Source organism: Pantherophis guttatus, chromosome 1 (genome assembly GCF_059756535.1).
Source record: "Pantherophis guttatus breed Tessera chromosome 1, ASM5975653v1, whole genome shotgun sequence".
Classification (NCBI taxonomy): domain Eukaryota; kingdom Metazoa; phylum Chordata; class Lepidosauria; order Squamata; family Colubridae; genus Pantherophis; species Pantherophis guttatus.
Window position 1 is genome coordinate 17,181,563 of NC_142063.1, and position 15,057 is coordinate 17,196,619.

At 45.7% G+C, this 15,057-nt stretch overlaps 2 protein-coding genes across 2 annotated transcripts; both read right to left on the reverse strand.

The window, feature by feature from the left end:
• Positions 1-5,015: 5,015 nt before the first annotated feature.
• Positions 5,016-6,036, reverse strand: LOC117658080 (heat shock protein 30C-like). Its single transcript, XM_034406209.3, has one exon. The coding sequence runs from the start codon at positions 5,789-5,791 to the stop codon at positions 5,159-5,161; it is 633 nt and encodes a 210-aa protein (XP_034262100.3). The 5' UTR covers positions 5,792-6,036; the 3' UTR covers positions 5,016-5,158.
• Positions 6,037-13,051: 7,015 nt separating this feature from the next.
• Positions 13,052-14,593, reverse strand: LOC117680050 (heat shock protein beta-11-like). Its single transcript, XM_034442512.3, has one exon. The coding sequence runs from the start codon at positions 14,357-14,359 to the stop codon at positions 13,817-13,819; it is 543 nt and encodes a 180-aa protein (XP_034298403.1). The 5' UTR covers positions 14,360-14,593; the 3' UTR covers positions 13,052-13,816.
• Positions 14,594-15,057: the final 464 nt, after the last annotated feature.

Sequence of the window (15,057 nt, forward strand, 5' to 3'; positions counted from 1 at the left end):
CACCACCACCAAGCCACACCCACAGAACCAGTAGTAACGAAGTTTAGATTTCACCAATCACCACCAAAGGATTTCACCCTTTGAAAAAGCCCATGACAAGAGTCTTATCTGTTTTCCAAACACTGGCTTTCATGTCCCTGCACACAGAGCTTTAACAACCTGTGAAAGGCCTTATAGCCGTGATGGCAAACCTATGGCACGCGTGCCAGTGGTGGCGCACAGCGCCCTCTCTGATGGCACGTGAGCCATCGCTCCAGTTCAGCTCTGCTGCTCACGCGTGTGCACCTCCTGCCTGCCAGCTGGTCTTTAGGTCTCTGCCGTGCATGCACAGGGGGCCGGGCATGTGTGAGGGGGCATGTGCACATGCACGGGGGGCATGCATAGGGGCCGCCCATGCATTGCATTTTGGGGGTTTGGGTGCGTGCACGCATTTGCGTGTGTGCACGTATGTGCTTTTGGCACTCGGTCTGGAAAAGGTTAGCCATCCCTGCCTTACAGCATGGGTGTCAAACTGGCAAGCGGATGTGTCACACGCAGGCCGTGCCCACCCCGGCTCCGCAAAGGCAAAAAAAACATCGCGATACATCACATCACGTTATCGAGTTTGACGCCCGTGCCTTATAGGAAGTCTGAAGTTGTTCAACAAACCCCACCCTCCCTCTTGAAAGCTAACTAAGCCGCTATCCTGTATTTTGGTAGCAGATCCCACAAATGAATGAGAGTCCTTGTGGAATTCCTGCAAGACCATCTTCTAAGCAGAGATTTGCACCTGCTCCCATAAGGCAGAGGTGGGGAACTATGGCCCTTTTAGGACTTGCGGACTTCAACTCCCAGAATTCCTGAGAACATACTAGCTCAGGAATTCTGGGAGTTGAAGTCCACAAGTCATACAAGGGCCATAGTTCCCCGCCCCTACCATAAGGCAAGCTATCACCTTGTCGGTTATATCAAACTATCCCCACCCCAGAGGTGAAATGCTCCCGGTTCAGACCAGATCGCCCGATCCGGTAGTGATGGCAGCGAGTGGTTCGGAGAACCGGTAGCAAAAATCCCTCCCCACTCCCATGCCCAGCTGAGCCACACGATCATCAGAGGCTTTTTATTTTATTTTTAAAAGCATTTTTTTCTACAACCTGTTCGGCCAAAAAAATGCTTTTAAAAGTAAAAACAAAGCCTCTGCCGATCAGGCAAGTCAGCTGGGATTGTCAGAGGCTTTTAAAAGCATTTTTTACAACCTCTTCAGCCGAAGAGGTTGTAGAAAAAATGGTTTTAAAAGTAAAAAAAAAAGTTGGCCACGCCCACTCAGTCATATTACCCCCCCTCACCAAGCTACGCCCACAGAACCAGTAGTAACAAATTTTACATTTCACCACTGCCGCACCCCCAGGAAAAAGATATAAAGGCTTTTCTCAATCCGGTGATACACAAAGATAGTTAGGCTACCTCAGAGACACCTGAAATTTTATATAAAAATAGGTGTCCTACCGGATCAGATTCCTAGCCCACTCAGGAAACTGACTAGCAGGAAACAGTTGTTCAGTTTCGCTTTGGGATGAAGTAGTTATAACTGATATATTTAGAGCAGCCCAAAGCAAGGGGAAGCAATTTTGCCCCCTCAAATACCACATGGGCAATGGGTGGGGAGATGTTTTTATGCATGCACGCACACACACACTTACTTGAGCATTGGCATATGTGTGCTCACATGCCTGTACTCATTCCCACCCCTATATTGGTGGAGAGCTGGGGGTTTTAATCTTTTATTGAAATAAGCAGAATACAAAGTGCAATTTAAATGGGGGTAGTCAGTTGGATCTCCCTTTCAGTATAAGGTAAAGGTAAAGGTTCCCCTCGCACATATGTGCTAGTCGTTCCCGACTCTAGGGGGCGGTGATCATCTCCGTTTCAAAGCCGAAGAGCCAGCGCTGTCCGAAGACGTCTCCGTAGTCATATGGCCGGCATGACTAAACACCAAAGGTGCACGGAACGCTGTTACCTTCCCACCAAAGGTGGTCCCTATTTTTCTACTTGCATTTTTTATGTGCTTTTCAACTGCTAGGTTGGCAAAAGCTGGGACAAGTACTGGGAGCTCACCCCGTTACACGGCGCTAGGGATTCGAACCGCTGAACTGCCGACCTTTCAACTGACAAGCTCAGCGTTTTAGTCACTGAGCCACTGCGTCCCTCTCCCTTTCAGTATACTCTTTAAAATTTATTTTATTTTTGTCAAATTTACATACCACCCATCTCACTCTCAAATTGCAAAGAAAGCAAACATCCCTTTGAAATTACATTAGCGGAACCCCACCAATGACTGTCAACACTGGAACCTAAAGAGAGTGTGAACAAGGGAGTCAAGGCCCATGGGTTAAATCTGGCCCGCAGGACCACCTTGGAAACAGCAAAGGACCGGCCCACGGTGCCTCTGCCAGCAAAAACAGAGCTCTGGAGGACGTGTGCAGTGGCCCTTTTCACTCACAGAGGGCTGCAGAGGCCGACACAGCTGAAAATGGAGCTGGGTGTGTGTGGGGGCCCCCCCAAGCTCTGTTTTTGTTGGCAGAGTGCTAGCAAAACAAACTACTAGCAAAAGTGGATCCCCCCCAGCTCTCCTCGCAACACGAGTGACATCAAGCTGGCCACACCCACCATGCCCATGCCCATCTGGACAGACATCCCCCCACGAGGTCAAACAACCCTGATGTGGCCGTCAGTGAAATCGACTTTGACACCCCTGTCCTAGAACCTTTCTGGCAGTCTGCCTCTTCTTCAATACTGATCCAAGAAGATGCTCCTGTATATTCACAATTTGTTCCTCTTGACGTCAAGCGTCTGCCGTCGTCTGCCTTCCTGTCTTGGAATGAGGATACAGGTACCCCTCAGTGATTTGACATTTTCCATATTGAGAGTGAAGGTTCATTCTCCTAGTTTGTGGGTTGGTTTCCGTTATATGGAAAATAGCCCAGAGAACGAAATTCCACCCTCATCCTAACACCCGAGCTACAGATATTTGCCACTATTTTCCATATTTTAAAATACAGGTAGACTTTGATTTACAACTGCTTGTTTAGTGATCGTTTGAAGTTACAAATGGCACTGAAAAAGTACGACCGGGTTATCACACAGTCATATGATCAAAATTTGGCAATTGGCATGTATTTACAATGCTAGCAGCATCCTGGGGTCACATGATCACCATTCATGACCTTCCCAGCTGGATTTCTGACAAAGTCGATGGGGGAAGCCAGATTTGCTTTGTGACAGCATGGTTCACTTAATTCTAGCGATTTGCTCATTGATTGTGGCAAGAGGTTGCAAAATCAGTCGCAACTCACTCAGCACCCATCTTACTTAGAAAGTTCTGATCCCAAGGGTGGTTGTAAGTCAAGTAAGTCTACTTGTAAACTCTAGGTAGTTCTCATTTAGCAACTACAACTGGACCTGGCAACTATTAAGTGAAGCCATCACTGTGAAACTGCAACTCTGCTTATCTTCAGCTTTTCTTTGCTGAACAGAGCTGCAGATTGTAAATGCGAGAATCACAGTCACTTTTTCTTCACCATAGGAACTGCAAATGGTCGCTAAACAGGGCAGTCACTAAAGGGCTACTTGTTCACTGGCCACCAACTGGCCATTTCTGTATCTTCCTCCCAACAGCTAGTCCTTGATAGCCGGACTAGATTTTATTAGAAGAAACCACTAACATGTTGTTCAATCACCAAGTTGTATCCAATTCTTTGTGATCCCATGGACTATAGCACCCCAGCCCATCATCCTCCACTGGCTCAGAGTTTGCCCAAATTCATGTTTATTGCGTTGATGTCACTATCTAACCATCTCGTCCTCTGCAGTCCCTTTCTCCTGGCAACCGACTCCTTTATCGTCAAGAAAACCCCATGGATGGTATCAAAAGACCACCGACATACCAAACTGTTAACATAGCCCGTACTACAGTTGCAGTAGCCTCTGCGTGAGGTTTGAACAAGTGAGTAACCAACTTTTCCATTCAGAATAATGCCAAGTTCCAAACAAGAGACAATGCAACTTTCATATTCGCTTCTTCCCATCCTCACAGGTAAAAATTAGGGGGGGGGGGTTTCCCCCAAAGGGTCCTTGGCAGGGGTGAAATGCTCCCAGTTCGGATCGGCTTGGGCGAGTAGGTAGCGATGGCGGCGGGCAGTTCGGAGAACTGGTAGCAAAAATCCCTGTCCCCGCCCCCCATGCCCAGCTGAGCCTTTTTTTCTTTTAAATGGCTCTGACGACCCCAGCTGAGTTGCCTGCTAATCAGGCAACTCAGCTTAGATCGTCAGAGCCTTTTGAAAGGAATTTTTTTACATGGTTTTACATGTAAAAAGTGGTTTTAAAAGTAAAAAAAAAAAAATTGGCCACACCCACCCAATCACATTACCCCCCCCCCACCAAGCCACATCCACAGAACCAGTAGTAACAAATTTTAGATTTCACCCCTGGTCCTTGGGAATTAATTGTACACAGTGATACCACTTATTACAATTCCATATTCTTAAGTTACTATTTTAAACCCTTTGACCTCTTAACCTGTTCCTTTTTTTAAATACTCTGTAAGCCACTTAAGAATCTGGTTTCAGGCAGTCAGATTTTTTAAAAAAAATAAAAATAAGTTTATTCTTTTTTTAAAAAAAATACAATGTCCACTTTGGTGTCATACAGAACACCCACATTTAGTCAGTCATACTTTATCATCATTTAAGACAGAGGTCTTCAAACTTGGCAGCTTTAAAACTTGTGGACTTCAACTCCAACACAACATAGCTGGCTGGAGAATTCTGGGAGTTGAAGTCCACAAGTCTTAAAGCTGCCAAGTTTGAAGACCTCTGATTTAAGAATTCAACTTGCCAAGTTTGCACAGTAGACCACCACCTCCATTCCCACACCCACTCCCTTTAAAAAACAGTCTGTTTTTCAGCACATCCTCTGAAATCTCATCCCAGTTGTGCGTGAGACCCACAGAACACAACATTCAGAAATACATCCACGGGTAAAATTTTGAAAGAGTCTTTATTGTAGACAAGGAAAGTTAAGAGTGTATTAAGGCTGCAGAGCCTTTCTAAAGCTACGTAGCAGCTGAGCCTGCTCAATTTTCATAGGGCGATGCTTTTATCCGCATCCTCCATCCAGACGATCAGTGCTCTTTGGGCTTGTCCTCCCCGCCGGGACTCGGATCGGCTGCTTTCACATCGATGGGGATGGCGTGTTGCGCGGACTCGGGCGAAGAAGCCAGGCGCGGGGCCTCGATGCACAGCTGCCCATCCGGATTCAGCGAGCAAGCGATGGCCTGAAGGTCCACATCGGGAGGCAGGAGGGTCTCCCGGCGCAGCTCTTGATGCTCCACCCAGTAGCCGCTGTCTTTGCTCTGGCTCTCCCTTTGGCGCTTGGCGATCACCGTCACTTTCCTCCCTTCCAGGTTGACCGTCATTTCCTCGGGAGTAAAGCCGGCCACGTCCACCGAGAAGCGGTAATGCTTTTTACTATCCCCGGCTGCTGGGCTGGCGTTCTCCTCCGAGGCTTCCTTTGCGCTTTCGCGCTCCCCGACAAAGGGGAGCGGCGTCGCCTGGAAGAAGGCGCGGCTCATCTTCTCCATCTCTTGGAACTGCCGCTCCATGTCGCCCATCACGCGGTCCACGAAGCTGGGGTTGGCCGGCCACAGGGCTCTGCACGCCGGCTGCGCCTCGCTGAGCCAAACGGGGCCCAGGCCGGGCAGTGGCCAACGCCGCAGAGGGAGCATCCGAAGCAGGACGCGAGAGTAGCTCGCCATGGTGGCAGCGCGCAAGTAGAAGCTCCCAAAAGAAGCACCACCTTCCCCGAGCTCGCTCTGTCTGTTTCTGGCTCCGCCAGCCAGCCTGTACCGCCTTTTATAGTCTCCGTAGGCCCCGCCCCCTTAAGCAGCGTGGCCTCGGTTGTTGTTTTTATGACGCAACCGCGTGTAAGATGTTTCCAAACAAGTCTGGAAATCCGGCGGCGATTCCAGAAGCGCCTGGAAAGAAGAGTAAAATTCGTGCCAGCCCACCCCCCTCCCCCCGCTTGCTTCTTTAATCTGCCTTGAAGGGCAAACTAGGCAAAACGCGTTTCTGCTCTGTCTAGCAGCTTCTAGAAAAATCCAGTTTGTCCTAGACACGGGACAAGGCTGCTCAGTCGGGCATTCACACACACACACACCCCTGCAAACCTACCAACTGCTTTCCCCAAGGCTAACTACTATGTCCATATTGGCAGGAGCTGGCCTCCTGCTTTTGGGAATGTTTAAACGGATTAACAGAGTTGGAAGGGACCTTGTAGGTCATATAGTCCAACCTGCCCTCAAGCAGCAGACCCTACCCCATTTCTGACAAATGGCTATCCAATCTTTTCTTGACAGTCTCAAGTAATGAAGCTCCCACAACTTCCGAAGGCAACTTCTGTTCCATGGGTTGATTGTTCTCACTGTCAGAAAGTTCCTCCTCATTTCTAGGTTGAATCTCTCCTTGGTCAGTTTCCATCCGTTATTCCTTGTCTGGCCTTCAGGTACTTTGGAAAATAGCTTGACCCCCTCCCCTCATCTCTGTGCAGCCCCTCAAATATTGGAAGACGGCTATCATGTCTCCCCTGGTCCTTCTCTTCACTAGACTAGCCATGCCCAGTTCCTGTAACCGTTTTTCATATGTTTTAGTCTCCAATCCCCTAATCATCCTGGTTGCTCTCCTCTGCTCTTTTTCTAGAGTCTCAACATCTTTTTTATAGTGTGGTGACCAAAACTGGATGCAGTACTCTAGGTGTGGTCTTACCAGTGGTGGGTTTCAAAAATTTTTGCTACCAGTTCTGTGGGTGTGGCTTGGTGGGCGTGGCAGGGGAAGGATACTGTAAAATCTCCATTCCCACCTCACTCCAGGGGAAGGATACTGTAAAATCTCCATTCCCTCCCCAATCTAGGGGAAAGTCACTGCAAAATCCCCATTTCCTCCCAATCAGCTGGGACTTGGGAGGCAGAGAATAGATGGGGGCAGGGTCAGTCAGAATTTTTACTACCGGTTCTCCAAACTACTCAAAATTTCCAGTACTGGTTCTTCAGAACTGGTCAGAACCTGCTGAAACCCACTTCTGCAGAGATGGGGCCAGGGCCATCTGACAGTTATCAGCACCTTCGGAGTTGGAGATAAGTGGGACTGAAGAACAGCTGGAGCATGTTCCCGATGTGCGCATGCGCAGAGCTGCCAGGAGAAGGGAACAGCTAAGGAACAAGGGCCGACTCGGGAGTAAAGGCACAGGTGGATGGTGAATGGCCCTTCCCATAGAGAATAAAGAGGAGTGAAATGGGAGTGGAGTTTGCAGGAGACAATTCATTCATTTCGTTAGTGTGAAGATCTGTTCATGACTCTCAGAGACTCCTTGCCGAGTATTTTCTTCTACAGCATTGCGTTTGGAAGATATTGGCCTGGCTGCTCTCCAAGCCTGATAACGTCTGTGGTTGTAAATTCACCCTGGAAAGACCGTTTGCCGGGACTTTGCTGGATGTGAATGAGAAGAATTCACATACGCTTAAAAAAAAGGGATTTTGTTCGGACAAGGAGTCTGCTTCGTGCTTTTGTGAAGCCTAGCTCAGAACATGGGTCATTTTGCCTTGTCTATCTGAAAATTTGAGCGAGGCCGTCCTCTCCTTTTTTAAAACCCTGAATAATGGGCAAAAACATATGTACAGAACTGAAGAAGCTTCTTGGATGAGAAGTGAAATGTTTTCAAGGGGGAAAAAAATCAAGGAAGTCCAGTTGTCTTTGGGAAAACCACCTTTGGGACAATCGGGACCTAGATGACTGAGGATCTCCATAAGAAAAAAAAAACATAGTTAAAATTATGGGAGCAACAATAAGCCTGAACTGTTTTTGTCTTCTTCTTTTGTAGTGATTTTAAAGATGGGGGGAGTCTCTCTAAGGCTTTCTAAGCCTTATGTTAGAAGAAATATCCTTCTAGGTTTAGCTCCAAATGGGGAAAGAGACACTGGAAACATGGAGACTGCTTGGAAAGATGGTTTAATGGTGGACAGGATCACATGGCTTGAGTTCCTAAACAGAAAAAGGGGCGAGACGCAGCGAGTCCCAGGGTTTTATGCCCTCTCTGGCTTTGAACTTCCTGGGGCCCAGAAAGAGTATCCTGATTGGTTGTCAGACTCCCAGGGGGTGGGGGTCTTAGCTAGTCTTGCTGGCTGATGTAATCTTCTCAGGTGCCATGTGGTGAGTTTCTGTTGCTAGATGGGCCCTGTTGTGTTGCAGATGATGGTCCATTGACAAACATTGAGTTTCTGCCTCTGGCCCATTAACAAAAGGGTGGGGGCAGGAAGGTGGGAGCTGCTTCGTCCTTAAAACATGCTTCTCCATTTCTCATCCAGGGAAACATAATATTCTGCCTTTTTAATATTTCCCAAAATATTTCATTCCTCTAGGAAAGGGGTGGGTGCTAACTTCCTACACTTAAATCCATCTGTTTCTATGATATTGAGGATTTGCTATCTCTCCAGAAGTCAAATTAAGACTCCAGAGCTTTGCTCACCTCAATTTAAAAGTCTTTGCCTCCCTTGCAGTTACCAATCTCTGCGCACAGAAAAAGTCTTAATTTCTCATCTCCCATCTCCCATACTTCTAATGTGAAGGGTTTATGTCCTGTTTTCTTCTTAGCATCCCCTCAAAAAAAGCAATGCTGACTCCCCTTTGCAGGGTTGTTGTACAAAATGTCTGGAATGGAAGAAGAGGAGGGAAAGGCCAGGTTTTGAAACAAAAGCACCATGACCACTGTGTTTTTCTGGACTCCCATTTTCTGGAGTCCCATAAGTTGCATTAACAGAGGGTTACAATGCAGATCAAGTGAGGCACTAATACCATTCTATAAAGCCCTAGTAAGATGTTCTGTACAGCCAACAAAGAAGAGCATGTGTGTTTGTTTAACGTGTGCGTGTGGGTTCTAGTCCAGCGGCTCTCAAACTTTTGGGCATCGGGGACCAGTTCCATGGAGAGAGGCCTTTTTGCAGACTGGAGGGGGCATAGTTTCATGTGCTACCTGCATTCCGTGTGTGCATGGATGGGGTTTTGCTCATTTGTGTGCTCTGGTTTCTGGCACACGACGGATTGCTGCCTGTCCGCAGACCAAGGGTTGGGGATCCTTGTTCTAGTCAGGGTTGATTTCTGGACAAGTCCCTGAAGTTTTCTGGGCAAGAGAGGTGGTCTGCATTGCTTCCTTCTAGGGCTGAGAGACCGGCCCAAAGTCATCCAGCAGGCTTTGTGCCTAAGGCAGGACTAGAATTCACAGGCACCCACTTTCTAGCCTGGTAACTTAACCACTAGACCAAACTGGCTCTCAAACAGGATGAAAGGAAATAAAAACTACTTTTAATTTGCTCACCAGTATTCCTAATGGCTAGTTTTTTTTATAGAAGGCAAACCATTCAGGATGCTTATAGACAAAACTTACATAATGGCACTCAGTGACAAGATTTCTAAATCATAGTTGGTATCTAATGTGTTGTCTGGACCCAGCCAGTTAGGGCTAAGTGAATAAATCTTGTTGAAGAAATCATAACAATACTCAGCATTATTTGAGGGACTGCCTCACCTCAATTACAGTCATATGTCCCATCAGGTCTAGCAGAAACGGCATGTTGTAGGTCACGTTTACAAAGGGGTGTTATCTGATGGGAACAGGAGGACAGCATTTTCTGCTGCAGTGCCCACTCTTAGAAACAGCATCCCCCTGAGGTCAGATTGGACCAGGGGTAGGCTGCTGGGGGTTCGCAGGGGTTCGGGAGAACCTCTAGCTAAGATTCTGTGCAGTTCGGAGAACCCCCAAATCCCACTCCTGGCTGGCCCTGCCTGCCCCTCCCCTCCCAGGGGTCCTCACACGGCCCATTTTCAATGCAGGTAAGTGCAGGGTGCACACAGAGGCTCGGGGAGGGCAAAAAATGGGCCTACCGGAAGTTCAGGAAGGGCAGAGGGCCTCCGGAGCCTGGGGAGGCCATTTCGACCCTCCCGGAGGCTCGAGAAAAGCCTCTGGAGCCCGAGGAGGGCAAAAATGCCGCCCCCCATGGTGCAGGAGACCCACTAGGCCACGCCCACCATGGCCTCGCCCACCTAAACCAGACGTGGGTTTCAGCAGGATCTGACCAGTTCTGGAGAACCGGTAGCAGAAATTTTGAGTAGTTCGGAGAACCGGTAGTAAAAATGCTGACTGGCCCCGCCCCCATCTATCCTCTGCCTCCCAAGTCCCAGCTGATCAGGAGGAAATGGGGATTTTGCAGTAACCTTTCCCTGGAGTGGGGTGGGAATGGAGATTTTTACAGTATCCTTCCCCTGCCACGCCCACCAAGCCACACCCCACCAAGCCACACCCACAGAACCGGTAGTAAAAAAATTTGAAACCCACCACTGATCCAACCTCATTTACCTCAGAATAGAATAGAATAATAGAATACTTTATTTGGCCAAGTGTGGTTAGACACACAAGGAATTTATCTCTGGTACCGAAGCACTCAGTGTATTTGCTAAATAACCGAGACAAAACAACCACCTTCCTGAAGAATCTCAACCCATGGGTTTGGCCATCTGGCCTGGGGATTCTGGTGACGTTGTTGGAGAGCCTGCTAAATAGTTGTATTTCTAAAAAAATGAATGGTTCTCCCTTACAGGGTATACTTTTTATGTTTTGATAGTTTTATTATTTTTAATTTTTATTTATCTATTTAATTTCTATGCTGCTCATTTCCCCTAACATTGTTTTAATGATTTTTGTGGTTATTTTGGGTTGGTTTTTTTTAATATATATTTTGGGAAGGGGAGATTTTAAACTCCATATGCTACCCAGTGTCACAGTGGTGAGCTGCATAGCTATATAAATTTAATTAATATTTGCCTAGTGGTGGTTTAATTAAGTCCCAGGTGGCTGACTTTTCTTTTTAAAAAAACAAAACAAAACAAGTTTTATTGGTTTTTTTCTTTTCTCCTCTCCCACCTTCACTCAAATCTTTCTTTCTTTATTTTTTTTGAACAGAGTGTTGGTCGTTTCTTATTTTATACAATTAGTCAAATTCAAATACATTTTACTCAATTACAATTTTTGTCAGGGTTGGCTGACTTTTCATAGTGAGGAAAACATGCCCATAGGAGGCATTAAATGCCATTTTCTAGTTTTCTTGGTGGCTAATATCAAATCCTCAAGTTTAGGTTCTGAGTTATCTAAAGAAGTCTAGGCAGAGGGAGAAAGTGCTGGAACCTCTTACACTCCGTTGCATCATTCAGGAATCTTGGCCTGTTTCCAGGTAACTAGGAGTGATTTTGTGTATGTCTTTTTTCCTCAATCTCCACCAGGTGGCAAAGTTGTTAAAAAAAAAATAATAATTTAAAGTCGCGACAGGTTATAGATCTGGACCCAATCACAGACAGCCTCTGAGCATTCTTAAACCGATCCATTTACAGTGGAGATAATACTGGAATTATAGGTAATCCTCACTTCATGACTGTTCGAAATTACAATGGACCTTCCCAGAGCTATTTATGACCTGATTTCAATGTTCCGACGGCTGCCTCCCCCTCCCCTCGTGGTTACAGGATCACATTTTGGGTACTTGGCAATAGGCTCGGACTTAGGCTGTTCTGCATGACTGATTTTCAGTGTCTTTTGAGAGTTTCCAGCATTTATTTCTGGTTTCTAGGTGGGGGAAAAAACGCCCATTGGAGAAAACAGGTTTATTTAAAAACCGCCAGATTCAGTTAGTGTTCATTTAATGACCGCCACAAAAAGATTGTAAAATCAGGGGTGCTCCTACGATGATCCACTGAATGACCACCACTACTTACAAGAGTAATTCTGGGATCAATTACAGTTGTAAATCAAGGACTACCTATATTTATCACTAGCAAGACAATCTATTTATAAGGTGTTTAAAACCCTAGCTTCTGTAATAGAGATATGCAGGCTTCTCCAAGCAGAAGATTCCTAAACAAGAAGTAAGCAAAGCAATTTGTATTCCTCCAGATATCTGAATTACAGGCTCCCTTCATCATCACCTGGTCAAAGACTGTGGAATGTTATTAATTGAATTAAGTAATTACTGGTAGAGGCAGTTCTCCACTTACTGTCATAACTGAACCCAGAATTTCTGTTGTTAGACGGAACAGTTGTTAAATGAATTTTGCCCCATTTTTACAACCTTTCTTGCCACGGTTGTTAAGTGAATCACTGAGTTGTTAAGTTAGTAACACGGTTGTTAATTGAATCTGACTTCCCCACTGACTTTGCGTGTTAGAAGGTCGCAAAAGGTGATGACATGACCAGGGGACATTGCAATCATCATAAATACAAGTCAGTTGCCAAGCATCTGAATTCTGAACATGTGACGATGGGGATGCTGAAATAAATCGTGAAAGGAAACCTAACATAGCCCAAATATTCCCTTTAAATCAGGTTTTTACCTCATTTTGGAAGCACAGAGGGACCACTACTGAGAAGAGTAATTGCCTAATTCTGTTCTGAATTTAAAAACATTAAAACTCATAAACTATGTTTATAAGTTCCTGGCTAATATGAAACTTATAATGGTCATTTATGTGGACTAGCTTCATGCTTGCTGAAGCTGTGGAATATTTCATTGTTTTTTTTTAGAATTCAAATACATGTATAATGGAAGATCAGAAAAGGAGCTGGTGTGCTATGTAAGAAAAAGATTATGTGTGCTGAAAAAAAATAGTTGCTCAATTGTGCTGAATAATTTTAGTTCCTGTTACCATAGCTATTGTACTTGGAAAAGGGCTGTGGAATTTGAGGTGGCTGATTTATCTTGTAGTGGTTACCTCTTGCATAAAGGAGTGAGTCAGCCGTATTACTCATTTTACAGTTTTAAGAGTGCTCAACGTTTGAATTTCTACAGGGCAAGAATTCAAATTCTAAAAATAAAACTGACCAGAATACCTGGAGAAACACCTAGTCAAATACCTTCATTTGATGTTCCCGTGTTATGTGAGGAACACCGAGGCTGAGAAATGAGTAGAACAAAGAGGAGAAATATATATATATATATTTATTTGCTTTTTCAGGAAATGGATTCCCCTTAGCAAAGTCCTGCTTAAACATACAGAGAATCCTCACTTTACATTCAGACAATCTCCAATATTCATCCTAGGATTCAAACTTGTGGTATAAATCTACTTTTCAATTTATCCTTCAGGGAAATGTTATCCATTGCTAACTGCTCCAGTACTGTATTGTCTATGTTGGCAAAGGAAGGATGTCGAGCCAAAGAAATGGGACAATTCTGATTTTTTCCCCCTCATTAACTAAAATAAACCCCTTTTTGATTTCTTCCCATCCGCTTTCTGTAGACTTTCTTATCATTTGCTTATCCCAAAAGCAAATTAAATTAAATGCTTAGCACTAGGACTGGTCGATTCAGGAGATAAAACTGTTTACAAAGCTGATAAAAAAAGAACTTTTTTTAAAAAAAGAAAAAGCTGACAAACTTTTAACTGAGCAGCAAAAATATAAATATTGGAGTTAGAACCAATCTTTCCAAAACCCTTTTACCAAGACTGACCAACTTGTCCACATCACATTATTCCACCTTTAATTATTCTACATCACAAATTCTTTCCATGAGTAAATGAAACAATTGTCTCCAAGCCTGCTACCCACACTCTCCCCCCCCAGTTCATTTGAAAACTGATTAGCCCCCCCAGGGCGTATAATTCCATATCTAAAATATTTATTAGCACATTTCTTCATGCTTTCCAGCAATCCAGTTCTTAAAAAAGTCTCTTCCATCCAGCCTCCTTCATCCTTGAGCCCGGGTGTTTTCTGTGGGTGTGGATTCTTCAGCTGCTGGTTGAGGTTCATTTCTCACGCGGTTGACTGCAATGGGCACCGTCCTCATGGCCGATTCCGTCACAGGACCTTCGATGCGGAGCTGTCCGTCGCTGGAGATGGAGCAACTGAGCCGATCTCGGTCCACGCTCTGAGGCACGTCCCACGCCCTCCGGAAGAGCTCGTAGCGGAATGGCCCATTGGGCATCTCGCTGGCCTTCCTGCCCGTCAGAACCACTTTCTCCCCTACCAGCTTCACCACCAGTTCCTGGGGGTCAAATCCAGTCATATCTTGAGTCACCTCAAAGGTGTCATTGGCGCTCGGTGTCTCCAAGCTGTGGATGGTTTCGTGACTGACCATGCTGCTGGCCGTGGGCCGCCAGTTGCTGGTCAGGAGCTCCCACATAGAGTCCATCTCACGCTCCAGCTCTTCAAAGAGCGAACCGGTCCTGGGCCATAAACCTCGGCTTCTCAGGGGGATTTGAGGGCCTGCAAGGTGCAATCTGCACAGCATCTTGGTCTCTTTTCTGAATAAGCTGAGCCCGGTGTGTCTCTGTATGCTGAGAGCTGCTGTATGCTCTGCCTCCAGGACTCAGCTCCCTTTTATTCAAATCTTCTCCTTGCTGGAATATTTTCGATGTGATGGTTCCCGCAGTAAAGAATTTAACTCATCACTTGGGCATTTCATGACAATTACTCAGCTACCTAAACTGGTACCATGAGGCAACCTCACCCCAATTTTCAGCGCCGGCCTCACTTCTTTGGCCTGTGCCTGGTTTATAATTAGGATAACTTTCGCTCTCGCTCTGTCCAAAATAGAATCTGGAGTAATGCAGATTAAGCTGGGAACAGCTGCTGCCGGTAAACACCCAGGCAATGATACTTAAGAACTGAGGCCTTTATAAAGTAATCTCGTTTTCCTCAGACTTAATGTTTTTCTTTAGGCATAGAGTAGAGACTGATATCAGAAAATAAGAAGAAATGACTAGCTAATAAATATTATTTCATGGACTCCAAATTAAATATTGGCATAATCTTAGGATTGTGATAGCTCATGTAGTCCTCGACTTACAACCACAATGGAGCCCGAAATTTATGTTGCTAAGTGAGACAGTGAGTTTTGCCGCATTTTGCAATCTTTCTTGCCACATTCGTTAAGTGAGTCACTGCAGTTACGTTAGCAACACGGTTAAGTGAACCTGGCTTCCCCAT

Excerpts from the sequence above, each read along its gene's own strand:
- LOC117658080 (XM_034406209.3), bottom strand. The coding sequence starts at position 5,791 with ATGGCGAGCTACTCTCGCGTCCTGCTTCGGATGCTCCCTCTGCGGCGT.
- LOC117680050 (XM_034442512.3), bottom strand. The coding sequence starts at position 14,359 with ATGCTGTGCAGATTGCACCTTGCAGGCCCTCAAATCCCCCTGAGAAGC.